We start from the raw sequence: 17,062 nt of genomic DNA on the forward strand, positions 1-17,062 counted from the left end.
TATTATTTAGTTTTTACATTTAAAAAATAAATTAAATTAATAATAAATAACCACACTCCCTGTCAAAGGTAACTAACTGGACAGGGAGATGGTAATCCATTGTTAACAATCAGACAGTAATTACAACAGTCATTACTCCCAGCCACCACAAGAGGGCGCCAGCTCCCCATTGGAAGCCTCTCATCTCAAGTAGGGCCTCAATTTTCGGACGGCCCGGAAGTCCGTGCACTCCGTGCGCGGAAGTCCGTGCAAAAGGGACAGGACACCTTCTGCAGGGCACCCCAGGCGCCAGGTCGCTAATTCTAGTCGCAAATGCGACCTGGCGCCCGGGTTTTGTCGAGGCCTGCTTAACTGTACAGTACCCTTCAGATTTCCACTGCCAGCAATTTTTGTCCTAAAATTTTAATAACATTTTAGCTACTTTCAATATGGTGAAGAAAAAAAAAAAAAAAGATTTAAAACCGCCCTAAAATAAACATCAATTAAAGACTGGTAATTAGAAATGCAGAGTAAAAATGACAAAGCTGTCTGTCCTTACTTATAAGACTTGTGCAACTCAGCAACTTTAGCCTCCAGATCCTTGGTCTGATTTGGACTCAGTTTAAACTCACTGACGTAATCTGTGCCATGTAGATCTTCATCATAGTCTCCCACCTCAGACTGAACTGTGTAAGAACCCAAAAGAGCAAGAGTGGCAAAGGAGCAGGGCAGACGTCCATTTAAAATATCTTGTCGCAGCTGGAGGCACAGGTAATATCTAGGAAAGGAATTCAAAACCAAATTAGTGTGTATGTACTGTATATAGGATGCTCTAAAAAGAATAAAAAAGAGTTCAATTTATAATACACAGTGAAGTGAGCTCCAGTACCAACTAAGTCACACTATACAGTATATATATATATATATATATATATACACATACACACACACATATATATACACACACACACACACACACACACACACACACAGTATTTCACAAATGTGAGTACACCCCTCACATTTTTGTAAATAATTTATTATATCTTTTCATGTGAAAACAAAGTCTCAGGTGTGAATGGGGAGAAGGTGTGATAAATTTGGTGTTATCGCTCTCACTCTCTCATACTGGTCACTGGAAGTTCAACATGGCACCTCATGGCAAAGAACTCTCTGAGGATCTGTGAGATTATATATATATATATATATATATATATATATATATATATATATATATATATATATATACAGCCCTCAAAAATTTCACTCGCCTGCTCGCATTTTGCGAGTGGAATGATGAGGATGGCGAGTAAGGGCTGTGCTGTAAGAAAAGGGTGGACCCGGGGCACAGAGCAGTGCGCCCTGAGCTCACCCATTGTGTGACAATAGCGAATGAATATTCGCTATTGTCACATGGATCCTCCTCCTGATCCTCCTCCTGGCCAATCAGGAAGCTGGTCCGAGACCCGTTTCTTGATTGGCCAAAAGGCGAACAATTACCATTGGCCAAGGAGGAGCAGCAGGACTCGGGAGACGCGGAGGATTGAGGAGAAGCCGCCGCTGCATCAGTAAGTGCACGCTGGTCTCTGGGCACTCTGCATTGAAAGGGGGCACGCTGTGGGCACTCTAAAGTTGTTATTAATATTTTTTTGTAACTTAATTCTTAATAAAACATTTAACAGTGCAATTTTATGAGATATTTTACGAGTGCGTGTTTAGGGGGGAGCAGGGTAGGGTTTGGGTGGGGCAACAAGTGGCGAGTAACTCTTAAGGCCTGGCTAGTAGCTCATTACTTGAAATTTTGAGCCCTGTATATATATATATATATAGGGCTTTTTTTCAGATGGAACTTGGTGGAACTCAGTTCCACCACCTCTGGCTCAGGCCCTATGCTACCTGCTCACCACTATCACTTGTAAACAAAGTTATCACTGTGTTTACAAGTGACAGCTTGTCTCCCAACGGCTCCCACAGATCTGATCTCCTGAGCAGCTCCTACCTAGTGCAGGATGGGGGAAAGGGATATGAAGGAGCCTGGGGTGCAGTGCGGATTCCAAAACCCCAACTTGATGGTCTCCCTGCAAGTGAGAGAGGCAGAGCCACCTATAGTGTGTGGGGAGGTAATAGAACTGGCTGGGTGCTTCAGCTTAATACAGCAACACAAGTAAGACATGTGAAAGATGGTGAAGCTTCTAAGGAAGGAGGGAGAGGATGGGGCAGTGGAAGGGGTTTGCATGCAGAGGTTAGAGCTGAAGAGGGCTAAAAGTGAGATGTGGATAGGGGATGCAGAGGTAAACAGCCATGGAAGAAGGCGAAGTGCACCCCTGAACTCTGCACTCTGTATCAGTGTTGCCAACCGCCCGTAGATTTACGGACAGCCCGTTAAAACAGGGCACTTTTCTCCTGCCCGTAACAGGAGAAAAGTGCCAGTAAATCTACGGCGGCGGCACTGTCAGAATTGCGCATGTGCAGCGCGCAGTTCCGGAGATCCCTGTCGGACGAGTGCCACGGTCCGCCTCTGCCTCCACCCCCGACGCCGCCTCTGCCCCCGACCCCGAGTTATTTACATTGGACGAGTGGCACCCACGGCCCGCCTCTGCCTCCACCCCCTGACGCCGCCTCCGCCCCCGACCCCGAGTTATTTACATCGGACGAGTGCCACCCAAGGCCGCCTCTGCCTCCGCCTCTCCTCATTTAAGTTTTCCCGCCTGTGTCCCTGCGTGATGAAGCCGGCCCGGGACTGGAGGAGGAGTACGAGACTACGGGGGGCGTGAGGTATGGAGGGGGGTCACCATCACCTACCTATCCGTGCTGGCTGAGCCGTGCTGCTGGGCACCATGCTGGCCACTGACCGACCGTCCGATCCGCCGCAGGCAAGTCAGACTCAGACTGAGCCGGCTCCTCTCATCTGGATGGAAGGGTGAGGGGGGGCACACACTGGCCCTGGCATCACGAGGAGTTGGAGAAGATGTTTCATGTAAGTGTAACTTGTACTGCCTTGCAATGATATGAGGGGAGCTACTTACCTACCCGTGTAATATCAGGGGAGCTACCTACCGGGTAGGTAAGTAGCTCCCCTGATATCACACAGGTAGGTAGGTAGATGGATGGGTAGGTCCTACCTCCCACTGTACCATGCCCGCAGTGTCTGCCCACCCCCTTCACCATGCCTGCAGTGTCTGCCCACCCCCTTTACCATGCCCGCAGTGTCTGCCCACCCCCTTCACCATGCCCGCAGTGTCTGCCCACCCCCTTCACCATGCCCGCAGTGTCTGCCCACCCCCTTCACCATGTCCGCAGTGTCTGCCCACCCCCTTTACCATGCCCGCAGTGTCTGCCCACCCCCTTTACCATGCCCGCAGTGTCTGATCACCCCCTTTACCATGTCCGCAGTGTCTGCCCACCTCCTTTACCATGTCCGCAGTGTCTGCCCACCTCCTTTACCATGTCCGCAGTGTCTGCCCACCTTCTGTACCACGTCCGCAGTGACTGCCCACCTCCTGTACCATGTCCGCAGTGTCTGCCCACCTCCTGTACCATGTCCGCAGTGTCTGCCCACCTCCTGTACCATGTCCGCAGTGTCTGCCCACCTCCTGTACCATGTCCGCAGTGTCTGCCCACCTCCTGTACCGTGTCTGACCACCTCCTGTACCATGTCCGCAGCCTCTGACCACCTCCTGTACCATGTCCGCAGTGTCTGACCACCTCCTGTACCATGTCTGACCAGAGTCTGCAGACTCTGATGTAAGGGGGAACTCTGTGCTGGCGGGGTTATGGTAACCCAACCTTCATGTAAATTTGAGAAATATGTTTTTTGACTTTTTTTTAACTTTAACACATTGCTAATAGAACTATCTACATGTTTATAGTTAAAATATTGATATTTGCACGGTTTAGCACTAAAAATTGTTATTTTAGGTACTTTTTTCAGTGTCCGTAAAAAATTGGTGCTGTCCGTAAATTTTGGACGTTCTGCCAGTAAATTCCCCTCCGGGGGGTTGGCAACACTGCTCTGTATGCAGAGCACCCCTGAACTCTGCGCAATGTACGTAGGGCACCCCTGAATTCTACACTACACACCCCCAACTCAGAACTCTGACTACACCATTTAAAGCGTTTTGGAGGGTGTATGTGGGGGGGATGGGAGTTTTGGAGGGTCGTGGTTGAGTTCCTGCACCTATTGTTTGAGAAAAAAAGCCCCATATATATATATATATATATATATATATATATATATATATATATATAAATAGAGATCGACGATTATCGGCAACACCGATATATCGAGGGCTGATTTGCACTTAGCTTTTTTTCTAGCAGTTTTGCACTGACTGTAAAAAATCATTGCAGTGAGTGTACTATTACAGCAGTAGTCTACTGACTCCAGTTCAACTCCAATCCACTGTCCTGCTGTTGTCTAGCTTTTTTTCTAGCAGTTTTTCACTGACTGTAGTAGTTGCAGTGAGTGCCCTACTGCAGAGGTAGTCCACTGACTCCAATCCAATCCACTGTGTAGCTGTTGTATTGCCTAGCTTTTTTTCTAGCAGTTTTGCACTGACTGCAATAGTTGCACTCAGCAGATCAAGGCACCCCTACAGGGGTAACAGGCGTGGTATATCTCAGGGATAAATTCTCAGCAGGGGCATCCATCAACATCTCCTTGTTCCATTAATACTCAAACGGTGTGTGTATCAATCAAAGACATAGATTGGAGGTCCCGACAAGAACTGAAACATGTTACTCCCCCGCTCTGTACAAGCTTCAATTACTCCAGGACACTCAACTTCCTACTTTCGCCTCTGGTGAGTGTGCCATTTACTAGGGGAGCACTGGAATCACCTGCACGCGTCACCTCCAAAAGTTTCACTTTACCCTTTGGATTTTTGGGATCCGATTGAAACAATCCTTTCCACATTATGGACTCTTAAATTTATACTGCACGGACTCACTTTTTGTCACTTTCCTTTTATGTGACACCACTTTAGTGACTGTTACTGTATTTCACCTAGATATCAATTCCATTTTATAACTTATTTTTATATATGTTATTTATTTACTTAATGATTTCTGTTACACCCAATCCGCATATATGCGATTTTTTCATCCATTAATTAGCACATAAGGACACTTTATTTTTGCCCTTTATTGGGGTACACCTTACTAATTTAATATCATGTCACTTTTTTATTGACCACCTCATCACCACTTTTATTGTACATTTTTGCTCAGCACTTTTTTCTTGATCATTTGCCACTTTGGTGTCACCTCCACCCCTCCCCCCCCCCCTCTTTGAGGAGCACTGTCACTTTATTTTGAATTTGCACTTTAGCACGATATCACTTTATTATGTAATTTCTCTCAGGGATATATGTACAGGATATTTATATTTACTCATTTGTATTTCTACTTGATTGCTACCCATTTTGGTTTGCCCATTACACCTTATACTTATCGGCAGCGCCAATTACCTTCCCCTACCCCCATGTAAGAATCATTAGGGACTCTGTTTGTCCTGGCCAGCAGTTAGTCGTGAATGAGAGTGAGTTGCCAGCATTCTCTGGTTGCAGCATAGTCTTTACTTTGTCAACGACCTTTAGGTGAATTTTTCCCAGCATTTCTGTTCGATAATAGTTCTCATTCTTCAGTGTGTAGCTTGGCTCAAGCATGGACATCAACTACTTAAATCCTGAGTCAGACATCATTGTAAATGGGTTGTTATCAGTGACAATCATCTCTGTGATTACTCTGTCCAGCATTTGGGATTTTCCATTTGAATCTAGACTATGACATGTTTTTTTTTTCAGAAAAAAATCTGTTATTATTGCCTGGGATAGTGGAGGAGGTATTTCAAAATCACATTGATATTCATTTTATTTTTTCTGTGCTGGGCGTAGTTGCAGTGAGTGCCATACTGCAGAGGTAGTCCACTGACTCCAGTCCAATCCACTGTGTATCGGTTGTGTTGCCTAGCTTTTTTTCTAGCAGTTTTGCACTGACTGCACTGCAGTAGTAATTTAAAATTATTGCAGTGAGTGATTGCACTACTGCAGCCGTTTATTATGCATTAATGGCATGCACAATCAGAATGATGTGAAACTAAATGTCCCTGCAATTGAAGTTTCAGTTCTCATGCAGTTAAGGTGTGAAGAACGAGCCCTTAGGGCTCTTTCACACGGGCGTTCGATCAGATCCGCCTGTCAGTTTTTTAGGCGGATCTGATCAGATGCCCCATTCAGCCCTATGGAGCAGCGGATGTCAGCGGTTACATGTCCGCTGACACCCGCATCCGATCCTGTTCGTGAAAATCCGATTCCCCATAGAGAGCAGCAGGGCTGTGACACCTCCCTCTACGCACACAGTGCGGAGATGGAGCTGTCATCCGCCGGCTCAGTGGGGATCGGCGGATCGATCCCCGCTAAGCAGAGCACGGTCCGCAACGGAATGCGGACCGTGTGAAAGGGGCCTTAATGTTAAAATTGTTAATAAAGTTTTACATGTTCAGTAACAGATTTGTATCGAAATTTGGGTTTATTTTGCAAAATTTTAAATGTACAAAAATATCGGCCAATACGGATATGCATTGGCCAAAATATCGGTATCGGCAATGAAAAACCGAAATCGGTCAATCACTATATATATATATATATATATATATACACACACACACACACACACATATATATATATATATATATACATATACATACACACACATACATCACAAAAGTGAGTACACCCCTCATATTTTTTTAAATATTTTATTATATCTTTTCATGTGACACTAGAAAAAAAAAAAGAAATGACACTTTGCTACAACGTAAAGTAGTAAGTGTACAAATTGTATAACTGTAAATTTGCTGTCCCCTCAAAATAACTCACAGCCATTAAGGTCTAAACCACTGGCAACAAAGGTGAATACACCCCTAAGTGAAAATGTCCAAATTGGGCCCAAAGAGTCAATATTTGGTGTGGCCACCATTATTTTCCAGCACTGCCTTAACCCTCTTGGGCATGGAGTTCACCAGAGCTTCCCAGGTTGCCACTGGAGTCCTCTTCCACTTCTACATGACGATATCTTGGAGCTGGTGAATGTTAGAGACCTTGCGCTCCTCCACCTTCCATTTGAGGATGCCCCACAAATGTTTAAAAGGGTTTAGGTCTGGAGACATGCTTGGCCAGTCCATCCCCTTTACCCTCAGCTTCTTTAGCAAGGCAGTGGTCGTCTTGGACGTATGTTTGGGGTTGTTATGTTGGAATGCTGTCCTGCCGCCTAGTCTCCAAAGGAAGGGGATCATGCTCTGCTTCAGTATGTCACAGTCAATTTTGGCATTTATGGTTCCTCCAATGAACTGTAGCTCCCCAGTGCCGGCAGCACTCAGGCAGCCCCAGACCATGATACTCCCACCACCATGCTTGACCGTAGGCAAGGCACACCTATCTTTGTACTCCTCACTTGGTTGCCGACACACACGCTTGATACCATCTGAACCAAATAAGTTTAACTTGGTCTCATCAGACCACAGGACATGGTTCCAGTAATCCATGTCCTTAGTCTGCTTATCTTTAGCAAACTGTTTGTGGGCTTTTTTGTGCATCATCTTTAGAAGAGGCTTCCTTCTGGGACAACAGCCATGCAGACCAATTGGATGCAGTGTGCGGCGTATTGGTCTGATAACTGACAGGCTGACTCCCCCAACCCCTGCAGCAATGCTGGCAGCACTCATACGTCTTTTTAAAACACCTGCTCCCCATTCACACGAGACCTTGTAACACTGACAAGCCACATAACACCGAAAAGAGAAATGGCGAATTGGGCCCAATTTGGACATTTTCACTTAGGGGTGTACTCACTTTTGTTGCCAGAAGTTTAGACATTAATGGCTGAGTGTTGAGTTGTTTTGAGGGGACAGCAAATTTACACTGTTATACAAGCTGTACACTCATTACTTTAAATTATAGAAAAGTGTCATTTCTTCAGTGTTGTCACATGAAAAGCTACAATAAAATATTTACAAAAACTTTGAGGGGTTAACTCTCACTTTTGTGAGATACTGGATATATATATATATATATATATATATATATATATATATATATATATATATATATATATATATATATCAATTTGTTTTACAAAGGCAGGAAAGGAGACTCTTGTTAGCAGCTGACAGGACTACAAATACAAAGAGCAATATTTTATTGTGTCTCAATTTAATGTATGAACAGTCTACACTCAGGCGCGCCTGTATTTTTTCTAGTTTGCATTCTTTCTGCAGTAACCAGCAGCCATCTGGTACTGATTATATCCATGAATGCACATGGCCCCGCTCAAGAGCGCACGCGCACAGGTACCCCCATGGCACATTACTTGCTAAGCAAGCACCCGGAGGAAGGAGTGGATCACCAGTGGGGGGCTGCCAAAGAAGAGTTTAGGGCCCACTCTGTGCAATATCATTGGACAGAGCGAATAAGAATAACCTCTGTTTTATTTTAGGAAAAAAATTACCTTTAATATCACTTTAACGTCAGTTTATTATCAAATGTACTTTAATGGACAAAAATGCTCTAATGAGCTATTACCTTGTAATATCTTCAGTAAGCTGTGCAGGGTCAGGTGGGTAAAACTTCACATTGAAGGTAAACTCCCATGGAGCACCTGCAGAAAAAGAAAAATATATTTTAACTCCTTCATGACTGAGCATAAAAGAAATCATAAAGCCTGAGAACAGTTTTGCAACTTTGAATTATACCTGGTTTTATTTTCAGGACAAAATGGGCTTTCATTTGGTGGTAAACAGTAATGAACATTTGCCTATTTTATTTTTTTATTTTATTTGTATCATCAAGGAAAACTAGCGAAAATAGAAAAAAAACTTTTTTTTTCTTTTATCTGGCTGTATATATTAATAATTATTACTATAACCTACTACCAAAGAATACCCACAAATAAATTCTGAGGATCTTTTTCTCCATTCACAAGGCAAAAACAACACAGGGGCAGGCTGTACAGTGACTGATCACAGTGTGAGGCAACCAGAGGCTACCACAGTGATCAGCTGATCGATTGTTAGTAAGTGACACAGAGCTCTTAGTGGGAGCCCACTAGGTGTTCGGAGCACACTGTGTGGCGCATTCTCAGCGCAAACACAGTGGCACATTTATGTGGCCCCAGAGAAGAGGACCCACTTCTGTGAGGCCACATATATGCACATGCTTGTCAGGAAGGGTTTAATGTGAACAAGTAAGCACATTTGTTACAAATTAGGGCTGCAACGATGCGTCTATGTAATCGATTACGTCGACTACGGAAATTCGTTGACATGCGTGAAAGGCGTCGACACGTCACACGTGACGTCACACCACTCGCGTGCGTGTAAATGTCTGTAATGGCAGCTTCTGCTCCTGGGGGAGAAAGTTCCAGTCTACCACAAAAAGCGGCGAGACCACGATCACGATCATCAAGGGTATGGGAATTCTTTCAACAGAGACCAGATAAAATGGTCCTTTGTTCCCTTTGCAAAACTGAAAAGGCGTACCACGGCAGCACAACTGCAATGCACGAGCACCTCAGAAGAAAACATCCCGGCGCTCTCCGACCTCAAAAGGACAAGCCATCTTTGTAAGTAGTATTACATTATACAATAATTACAATTTTATGCTAGCTGCTAGGTAATAATTACGGATATATGCTCATTGCTCAGGCCGGGCCAGGGCTTTAGGCTTTGTAGTGGCCAGCTCACATTTTTTTAAATGTACAAGGCACTTTGCAGCCCTGTCTGTCTTGCTAATCTGGGGATCCCTCAGGGCATGATTGACAAGTGCAATGATCTGACGAACACACCTGAGATGCCATGCTTTTCTTCCAAAAAAAATACGCAGAGCAGCGACAACATTTTGCACTGACTGCACTGCAGCATTATGCAATAATTACAACATTGGCCATGGAAGCATGGATATCTCAAACTTCTGCTTTTTCTACTAGAAAAAGTACAATTAATACTGTAATCAAAGTAATCATATTAAAAACATAATTATTTATAACATTCAGTTAATTTTTTAAAATATTATGCAGATTTACTACCCTCTTTGAAATACAGTATTTTTGTTAGCATTGAGGCTGAGCATTCATAGATTTCATGTGTAAATTGGTAATGTTATTAATTATTATTATTTATTATTAATTATTATTATTGTATTTGTTGTTTTTCTCAGGAAGAGGCAAAGCTGTGTACAGGATTTCTTCTTTCATAAAAAGGATGTCACTGTTTGCACACCCAAAATGGCCATTACACTTACCAATAGCATACTCAACATGATTGTAAAAGATATGAGACCTCTTTCTATTGTAGTCGGTCAAGGATTTCGTGAGATGATCAGCACATTTTACCCAGTATACACACTTCCCTCCAGGTCCCATTTCACTAAGCTGATGGAGAAGAAATATGATGAGAATTTTGAAAGATTGAAAGCGTCACTCAAAGATGTGAAATCCAAAATAGCTCTCACCACAGACGCATGGACCAGTATTGCCACAGAGGCAGATTGGGTGTCACATGCCACTTCATTAATGAAGACTGGAAGCTCACATCCTACAATCGGACCACTATGCCACTTGAAGAACGCCATACAGCTGAAAACATTGCTAACTGGGTGGAAAAAGCAGCTGAGAAGTTTGAGATATCCATGGCCAATGTAATTGCAGTTGTCCACGACAATACTGCAAATGTTGTCGCTGCTTTGCGTATTTTGGAAGAAAAACATCCTGGTATCTCTTCTCTCAGGTGTGCTGGTCATACATTGCAGTTGTCAACCATGCCCTGAGGGATCCCCAGATCAGAAAGACACTGAGGGCTGCAAAGTGCCTTGTGGAACATTTTAAAAAAAGTGAGCTGGCCACTACAAAGCTTAAAGCAAAGCAACAACAAATGGGTTCCCTCTGATCAAGCACTAATAAATGATGTATCCGTAAGATGGAACAGTACTTTACACATGATCAGTCGCCTGCTTGAACAGAGGTGGCCTGTCACTGCAACACCTTCCGATCCTGATGTCACACCATGAGGGAAGTGCTTCCAGGATTTAAAACATGATCAGTGGAGCTTACTTGAGGAAGTGGAACAAGCCCAGAGGCCTTTTGAGTGTGCTACTGTTTTCTTGAGTGGAGAGTCCTATGTGACTGGTTCTGCTCTACCTCCTCTGATAAATGGCCTCCAGAAATCCATACAGAGCACAATTTGCGAGACAGCGGCAGTCAAGGCTTTCCAAAGTGTGGCTGCACATGAGATGACCTCAAGATGGGAGCGGGAAACTAAATTCAGAGATGACGGTGGAGAAAATATGTCTTATTGCAGCAGCCCTGGACCCCAGATTCCGCAAAGTAAAATTCCTGGCAGCAGAGAATAGTTTAAAAGTTCACCTCAAGGTCCAAGCTCTTGCTCTTGAAGAGAAAAGAAGATATGAGGAAGATCAAACACATCAACGTCAATGTGAGGAACAGGTTCAGTCAGCCAGTGCAGACATGAAATCTTCAGAAAAGAGGCAAGTGTCTTATGTTGGACTCTTTGCTCGGTTCAGATTCAGATGAACACCTCAGTAATGGTGAGGATGACACTGGTCACATCCAAGATCAAGAAATTCACAGTGAAGTTGTGAGGAATGAGATACACATGTACTTAAGTGAGCAGGCTAATCCACTGAAATGGTGGAAGGAAAATGAAGGGAGGTTTCCCATCTTGGCCATGCTGGCAAAGAGTTACTTGTCTGTGCCTGCAACATCAACCCCATCTGAAACACTTTTCTCAGTTGCTGGCAACATTGTGACTAAAAAAAGAGAAAGCCTAACTTCAGAGCATGTCGATATGCTAACCTTTCTCCATTGCAATGCTATATATTAGATACAGGCCCCCAACTTGAACCTGTTGCACTCTTGGGTTGTATTTATAATGTTGGACTTCTTTAAACTACAAGATGGCTGCCTTCGGGTAATCATTGCTCAGTATTGGCCATTATAATTTGCATAGTTTTGAGCGGTGCTTTTGTTGGACTTGGCTCCTTAAAAACTATGTTAGTTTTTAGGTATGTTTTACATTTACATCATAGTGTTTTTGTTGACCAGTATTTATTATGTGGTTTAAAGTAGTAAGGTTTACTACTTTAACCACAACATAAAGCATTGCCTTCAGAATGCATCTTTTGCAAAGTGTTAGGCAGAATTTATTTTATATGGCATAATAATTATTCATGCCTGATGCCATAAAGTGTTGTGTACAAGTAACACACCAAAAAAAATACTGGTCAACAATAACACTATGTAAATGTAAAACATACCTAAAAAGTAACCAAGTTTTAAAAAAGGAGCCAAGTAGTCCAACAAAAGCAAGCACTGCTGCTCAACACTGTGCAAAAGTAATGGCCAAAATAATGGCCAATACAGCAAAAGATTGTAGAGCTGACTTGTAGTTTAAAAGAAGTTTAACGTGTTAGGCAGATATGGCATTTTCATGCCTGATGCCCTAAAGTGTTTGGCACTATGTGTCTCTCTAGTATTTTTGCGCACACACAGTGTTGAGCAGTGCTTTTTTAGAATTTATATGGCATTTTGAATGCTTTTGGTTCTGAATGAATGGCATTATTCATGCCTGATGCTAAAGTGTTGTTTACGTTTTATTTTTGCCACTTCGTTTTTGTACACTGTAAAAACTTCAACCACATTGAAGTATTTTTTGGAAAAAATTCAATAAAAGTTGAAATATTATATTAGAAGTTGTACGTATCATTTTTTTGTAAAGTTATTCAAAGGATTATTTAGCTAATCAAAGAAAGAACACTAGATTAAGCAAAAAAATAAAAATAAAAATGATCGTTAGATTAGTCGACTAATCGGAAATATAATCGCTAGATTAGTCGACAGACAAATTAATCGTTAGTTGCAGCCCTATTACAAATATTCAGATGAAGAAAACTGAGGAGAAAATGAGTGTTTTCCATGTGGCCTCAGAATCTTTAGGTGTGTTTAAGGTGGTCAAGCGAGACTAAAATTGAATTATTTGGCTTCAACACCAAACAATATGTCTGGCGGAAATCCAATACAGCCCACCATCCAAATAACACTATTCCTACAGTAAAGCATGGAGGTGGTAATCATGGGATTTTTGACTTACTGTAAAATCCATTTCTCTGATTTTCATTGACGGACACAGCTCCTGATATTCATAACCATTGGGTTATACTGCCCCTCTACAGGAGTAGGACACTAGGCAGAAAATAATTCTGGCTAAACCCATGGGCAGTCCCAGGGGGCATACTCCCTCTCTCTGCTATAGCCACTCAGATTTGATTCAAGCAGTTTCAGGAGAATTAGAACTCCACAGAGGGGTGGGGGCTGGGTCCATCAATGAACATCAGAGAAATGGATTTTACAGTAAGTCAAAATCCCATTTTCTCTTTTGTTCATTCACGGACAAAGCTCCTGATATTTATAACCATTAGGACATCCCAAAGCAGTGTTAAACATGAGGGGTGGGAACAACAAAATAATTCCCAAGGCATAACATTAGCCAACAAGGCAACAGGAGCTCAACCAAACTGAAAAAAACAACACACCCTCAAAGAGGATCAGGTCCTCTTAAACAGCAGCCTGCAAAACCTTGCAGCCAAAATAAGCATCCACAGATGCCAACACATACACTTTATAAAACTTTGTAACTGTGTGCATCGACAAAAGGTGGCCACCTTGCAAACCTGCACCAGTGACACTCGAGGACGGATGGCTCAAGAGGCACTAGGCGCCCTAGTAGAGTGCGCCTTGACAGAGAAAGCAGGAACCTGACCCCTGATGGAATAGGCCTGAACCACCATCTGTCTGATCTATCTGAAAATGGTTGCAGAGGAAGCGGACAACCCTTTTCGAGGTCCATCTGTAAATGCAAAAACTGACTTCCTGAAAAACTCCGTAGCTGCCAGATACACCCTATTTGCCCAAACCATATCCAAGCCATGCAAGGCAATGTTCTTCAGTTGTTTAGACCTGGGACACAGTGAAGGCAGCACAATGTCTTCATTCGAATGAAAATCAGCGACGACCTTTGGAAGCATGATGGACAGGGGGGAAGAACCACCTTATCCCTGTGAATCATCAGGTAAGGTGAACGACAGGATAATGCCACCAGTTCTGACATCCTGTGAACAGAGGTGATAGCTACTAAAAAGGCCACCTTCTGGGACAGCGTAAGCATGGGAATCTCCTGAATATTTTCAAAGGAAGGCTTCTGTAGAGCTGAAAGCACCAAATTAAGATCCCAAGGCGGCAACAGAGCCCGCACTAGAGGAACCAAATGTCAGACACCCTGAAGAAAGGTACCCACCAGGGAGTGTGGGGTACCCCCCACTGAAAGAAGGTAAAGGGTGAAGATCTGAGCCACCGAGAAGGAGCCATGAAAAACCCCAAGAGACTCACACCACACAATGTACATCTTCCACGTACGATGGTAGATCTTCCTAAAAGGTAGATTTCCTAGCTTTCAACAGTGTAGGAATCACTGACTCCGATAAACGCCTATCCTCCAACACCTGGCGTTCAACAGACAAGCCGTCAAAGCCAGCGACTGTAAAGCAGGATGGAAGATTGGTCCTCCATCTTCAGGGTCTCACGCACAGATACAATCAGTGCATCCACCAGCACCTTTTCGTGTGCGTTCACAGACGTGGAGGAATCATCCTCACTATCAGAGGATCCCAGGCGGATGGTTGCAGACCAAGCAGGGTGACCCACCTCCACGGCGGCCAAATCAAGTTTAGGATCTGAGACCGAAGAGGCAGGGGAAGGCGGGGTGCGCTTTTTGCTAGCCTGTCGCCCGCAAGCCACCTCCACCCGGGACACAAGGGACTCCAGGACCACCGTCATTTCATGGATGGATGGTTGAGACCCGGAGGGCCCCGCAGCCTTAAAGAAGGTATCAGGTTGGGAAATGTGCTCCAAAGACTCCATGGGTCACCAGGGGGACCCCACAAAAAGTGTAAAAAACACTGCTAAGGGACAACCCCCACCTTGCTGCCAGCACTACCTGGTCGCCAGACAAAAAGCACCAAGTGATCCTCAGCAGAGAGGGAGAGGACCCCACCAGACTCACCACCCACAGAAACAGGCACCTGCAGCCACCAGGAGAATCTGCACTACATGTGCGGCGATCAGGAAGTAAAATGATCCAGGAGTAAGCAACAGGGGACGAGGAGGGGCTCCCCCTGCTGAAATCCCCACCCACAGTGCTCAACTGTCATGGCCGCCACTATTTTCAATGGCAAACCACAAGAAAATAGCCGCCGGACTAGACAAACATGGCCGCCATGTATAGAAATACACAGGCTACAAAAAAATGTCAGCCCCGCGCGGAACCACGAGGCTTACAGAGACCAGGCCTTAAGGACAGATCCAGATAGGACAGGGGCACTGGCAGAAGCCCCCACCAAGTACAATCCCCCTCCGCACAATTGATTGTCCGTTCTTCGGCAGCGCACCCCCCCCCCAGCCCCAATCACCAGTTAGCGCATCCAATGAAAGTGGCCAGACCACCCAAATTGCCGTGGGGGGGGCAGGATGATGGGCTTGGCAAGGGGGGGTGCCTGCGGAAGGGGGGGAACCAGGGGATAGGCCCGTCCCAAGGAGGGGCCCGCATCCACCCCAAAACCCTCCAGGGGGAGGGGACATAGCTACTCACCATACCAGGAACCAGACAGGCACTGCTCCAGACAGAACCCCTCTCTATCTAAATGGGGGGGGGGGGCTATCAGCCAGGGGCAACGCTGCGACTCGGCCCGAGACCCGGTCGTATACAACCACACAAGGCGTTTAAACTCACAGGCCAGCCTCTAAACAGTGGGGCTATGTCCCGGCCGACCTAGCGCAGACTAGGGTGACCACTGGATCTAGATTATCCAGCCCATTGCCCAGTCCGGCAGTTGATTGTAGATCTCACAGGAAACAAACCAGGGGAAAAAAAAAACATCTAAAAATGTTTTTTGCCAGGATCAAAGATCCCAGCAAGGAGATAGGTCCTTACTCCTGACTAGGCAGAAAAAAAAACTGAGTGGCTATAGCTGAGATAGGGAGTATATTTTCTGCCTAGTGTCCTACTCCTGTGGGGGGGGGGGGGGGCAGTATAACCCAATGGTTATGAATATCAGGAGCTGTGTCTGTCAATTAAACAAAAGAGAAATCTGGTTATGGGGGTGTTTCTCTGCAGCAGGGACTGGACCACTTTTCAGGATGGAAAAAAAAAAAGGATAGAGCTAAATGGAATGGGCAAAATACTGTCAAATTCTTGAGGGAAATGTGCTGCCCTCTACCAGAACGTGGTCAATGGGAAGAAGGTTTACCTTCCAACATAACAATGACCCAATGCACACAGAAAGAATGACCACACTGTGGTTGAAGGAGAAAACGGTGAATGTCCTTCCATTATCTAGTCAGAGCCCAGACATAACCCCATTAAAAATCTATGGAATGACTTGAAGACTGCAGTCCGCAAACGGTCACCATCAAATTTAAAGCGGAGTTCCAGCCATTTCACTCACCTGTCCAAGGGACCAGCGATGCGGCCGCCCGAAGCCTCCATCCTCTCCCTCTGGTCTCGGCGGCGCCGGCATCACTGCTGTGGGCAGCCACTGCGCATGCGCGAGTCGTGCTGCGCGTCTTGATTGGCCGGCAATCTTCTGGGACCTCTGACATGTCCCAGAAGATTGCAGGGAGGGAGGGGGGGGGGGGAGAACTTCCGTTCAGGGCGCCGCGGCGCTCCGAGCGGAAGTGGGAGCGGGTACCTCTCAAAACTAGGTACCCGCTCCCCCCCCCCCCCCCAAAAAAAAATGACATGCCAAAATAGGCACGTCAGGGGGTTAGAATACCTAAAGCGGAAGTTCCACTTTTGGGTGGAACTCCACTTTAACTGAATTTGAGCAGTTCTGCAAAGAAGAGTGAAAGGCTGTAATTAAAGCAAAATGTTGTCCAACAAAAAAGGACATAAAGGGGGTGATCCTTTCACTTGGACGCTATAAGTTTCACTAGATGGATAAAGCAAATACAGCAAAAACT

At 44.8% G+C, this 17,062-nt stretch overlaps 1 protein-coding gene across 12 annotated transcripts in view; it reads right to left on the minus strand.

Annotated features, from left to right (window-relative positions):
• EPB41 (erythrocyte membrane protein band 4.1) overlaps nucleotides 1-17,062 on the minus strand; it is a 367,791-nt gene that overhangs the window by 154,996 nt on the left and 195,733 nt on the right. For all 12 annotated transcript variants that reach the window (XM_082247681.1, XM_082247679.1, XM_082247680.1 and 9 more), the window contains exons 6-7: nucleotides 8,560-8,635; nucleotides 539-757 (exon numbers count right to left, since the gene is read on the minus strand). In XM_082247681.1, coding sequence (XP_082103807.1) covers nucleotides 539-757; nucleotides 8,560-8,635 — 295 coding nt within the window. The remainder of the gene's footprint in view (nucleotides 1-538; nucleotides 758-8,559; nucleotides 8,636-17,062) is intronic.

This window comes from Pelophylax lessonae (genome assembly GCF_965119305.1).
Source record: "Pelophylax lessonae genome assembly, chromosome: 2".
NCBI classification, from domain to species: domain Eukaryota; kingdom Metazoa; phylum Chordata; class Amphibia; order Anura; family Ranidae; genus Pelophylax; species Pelophylax lessonae.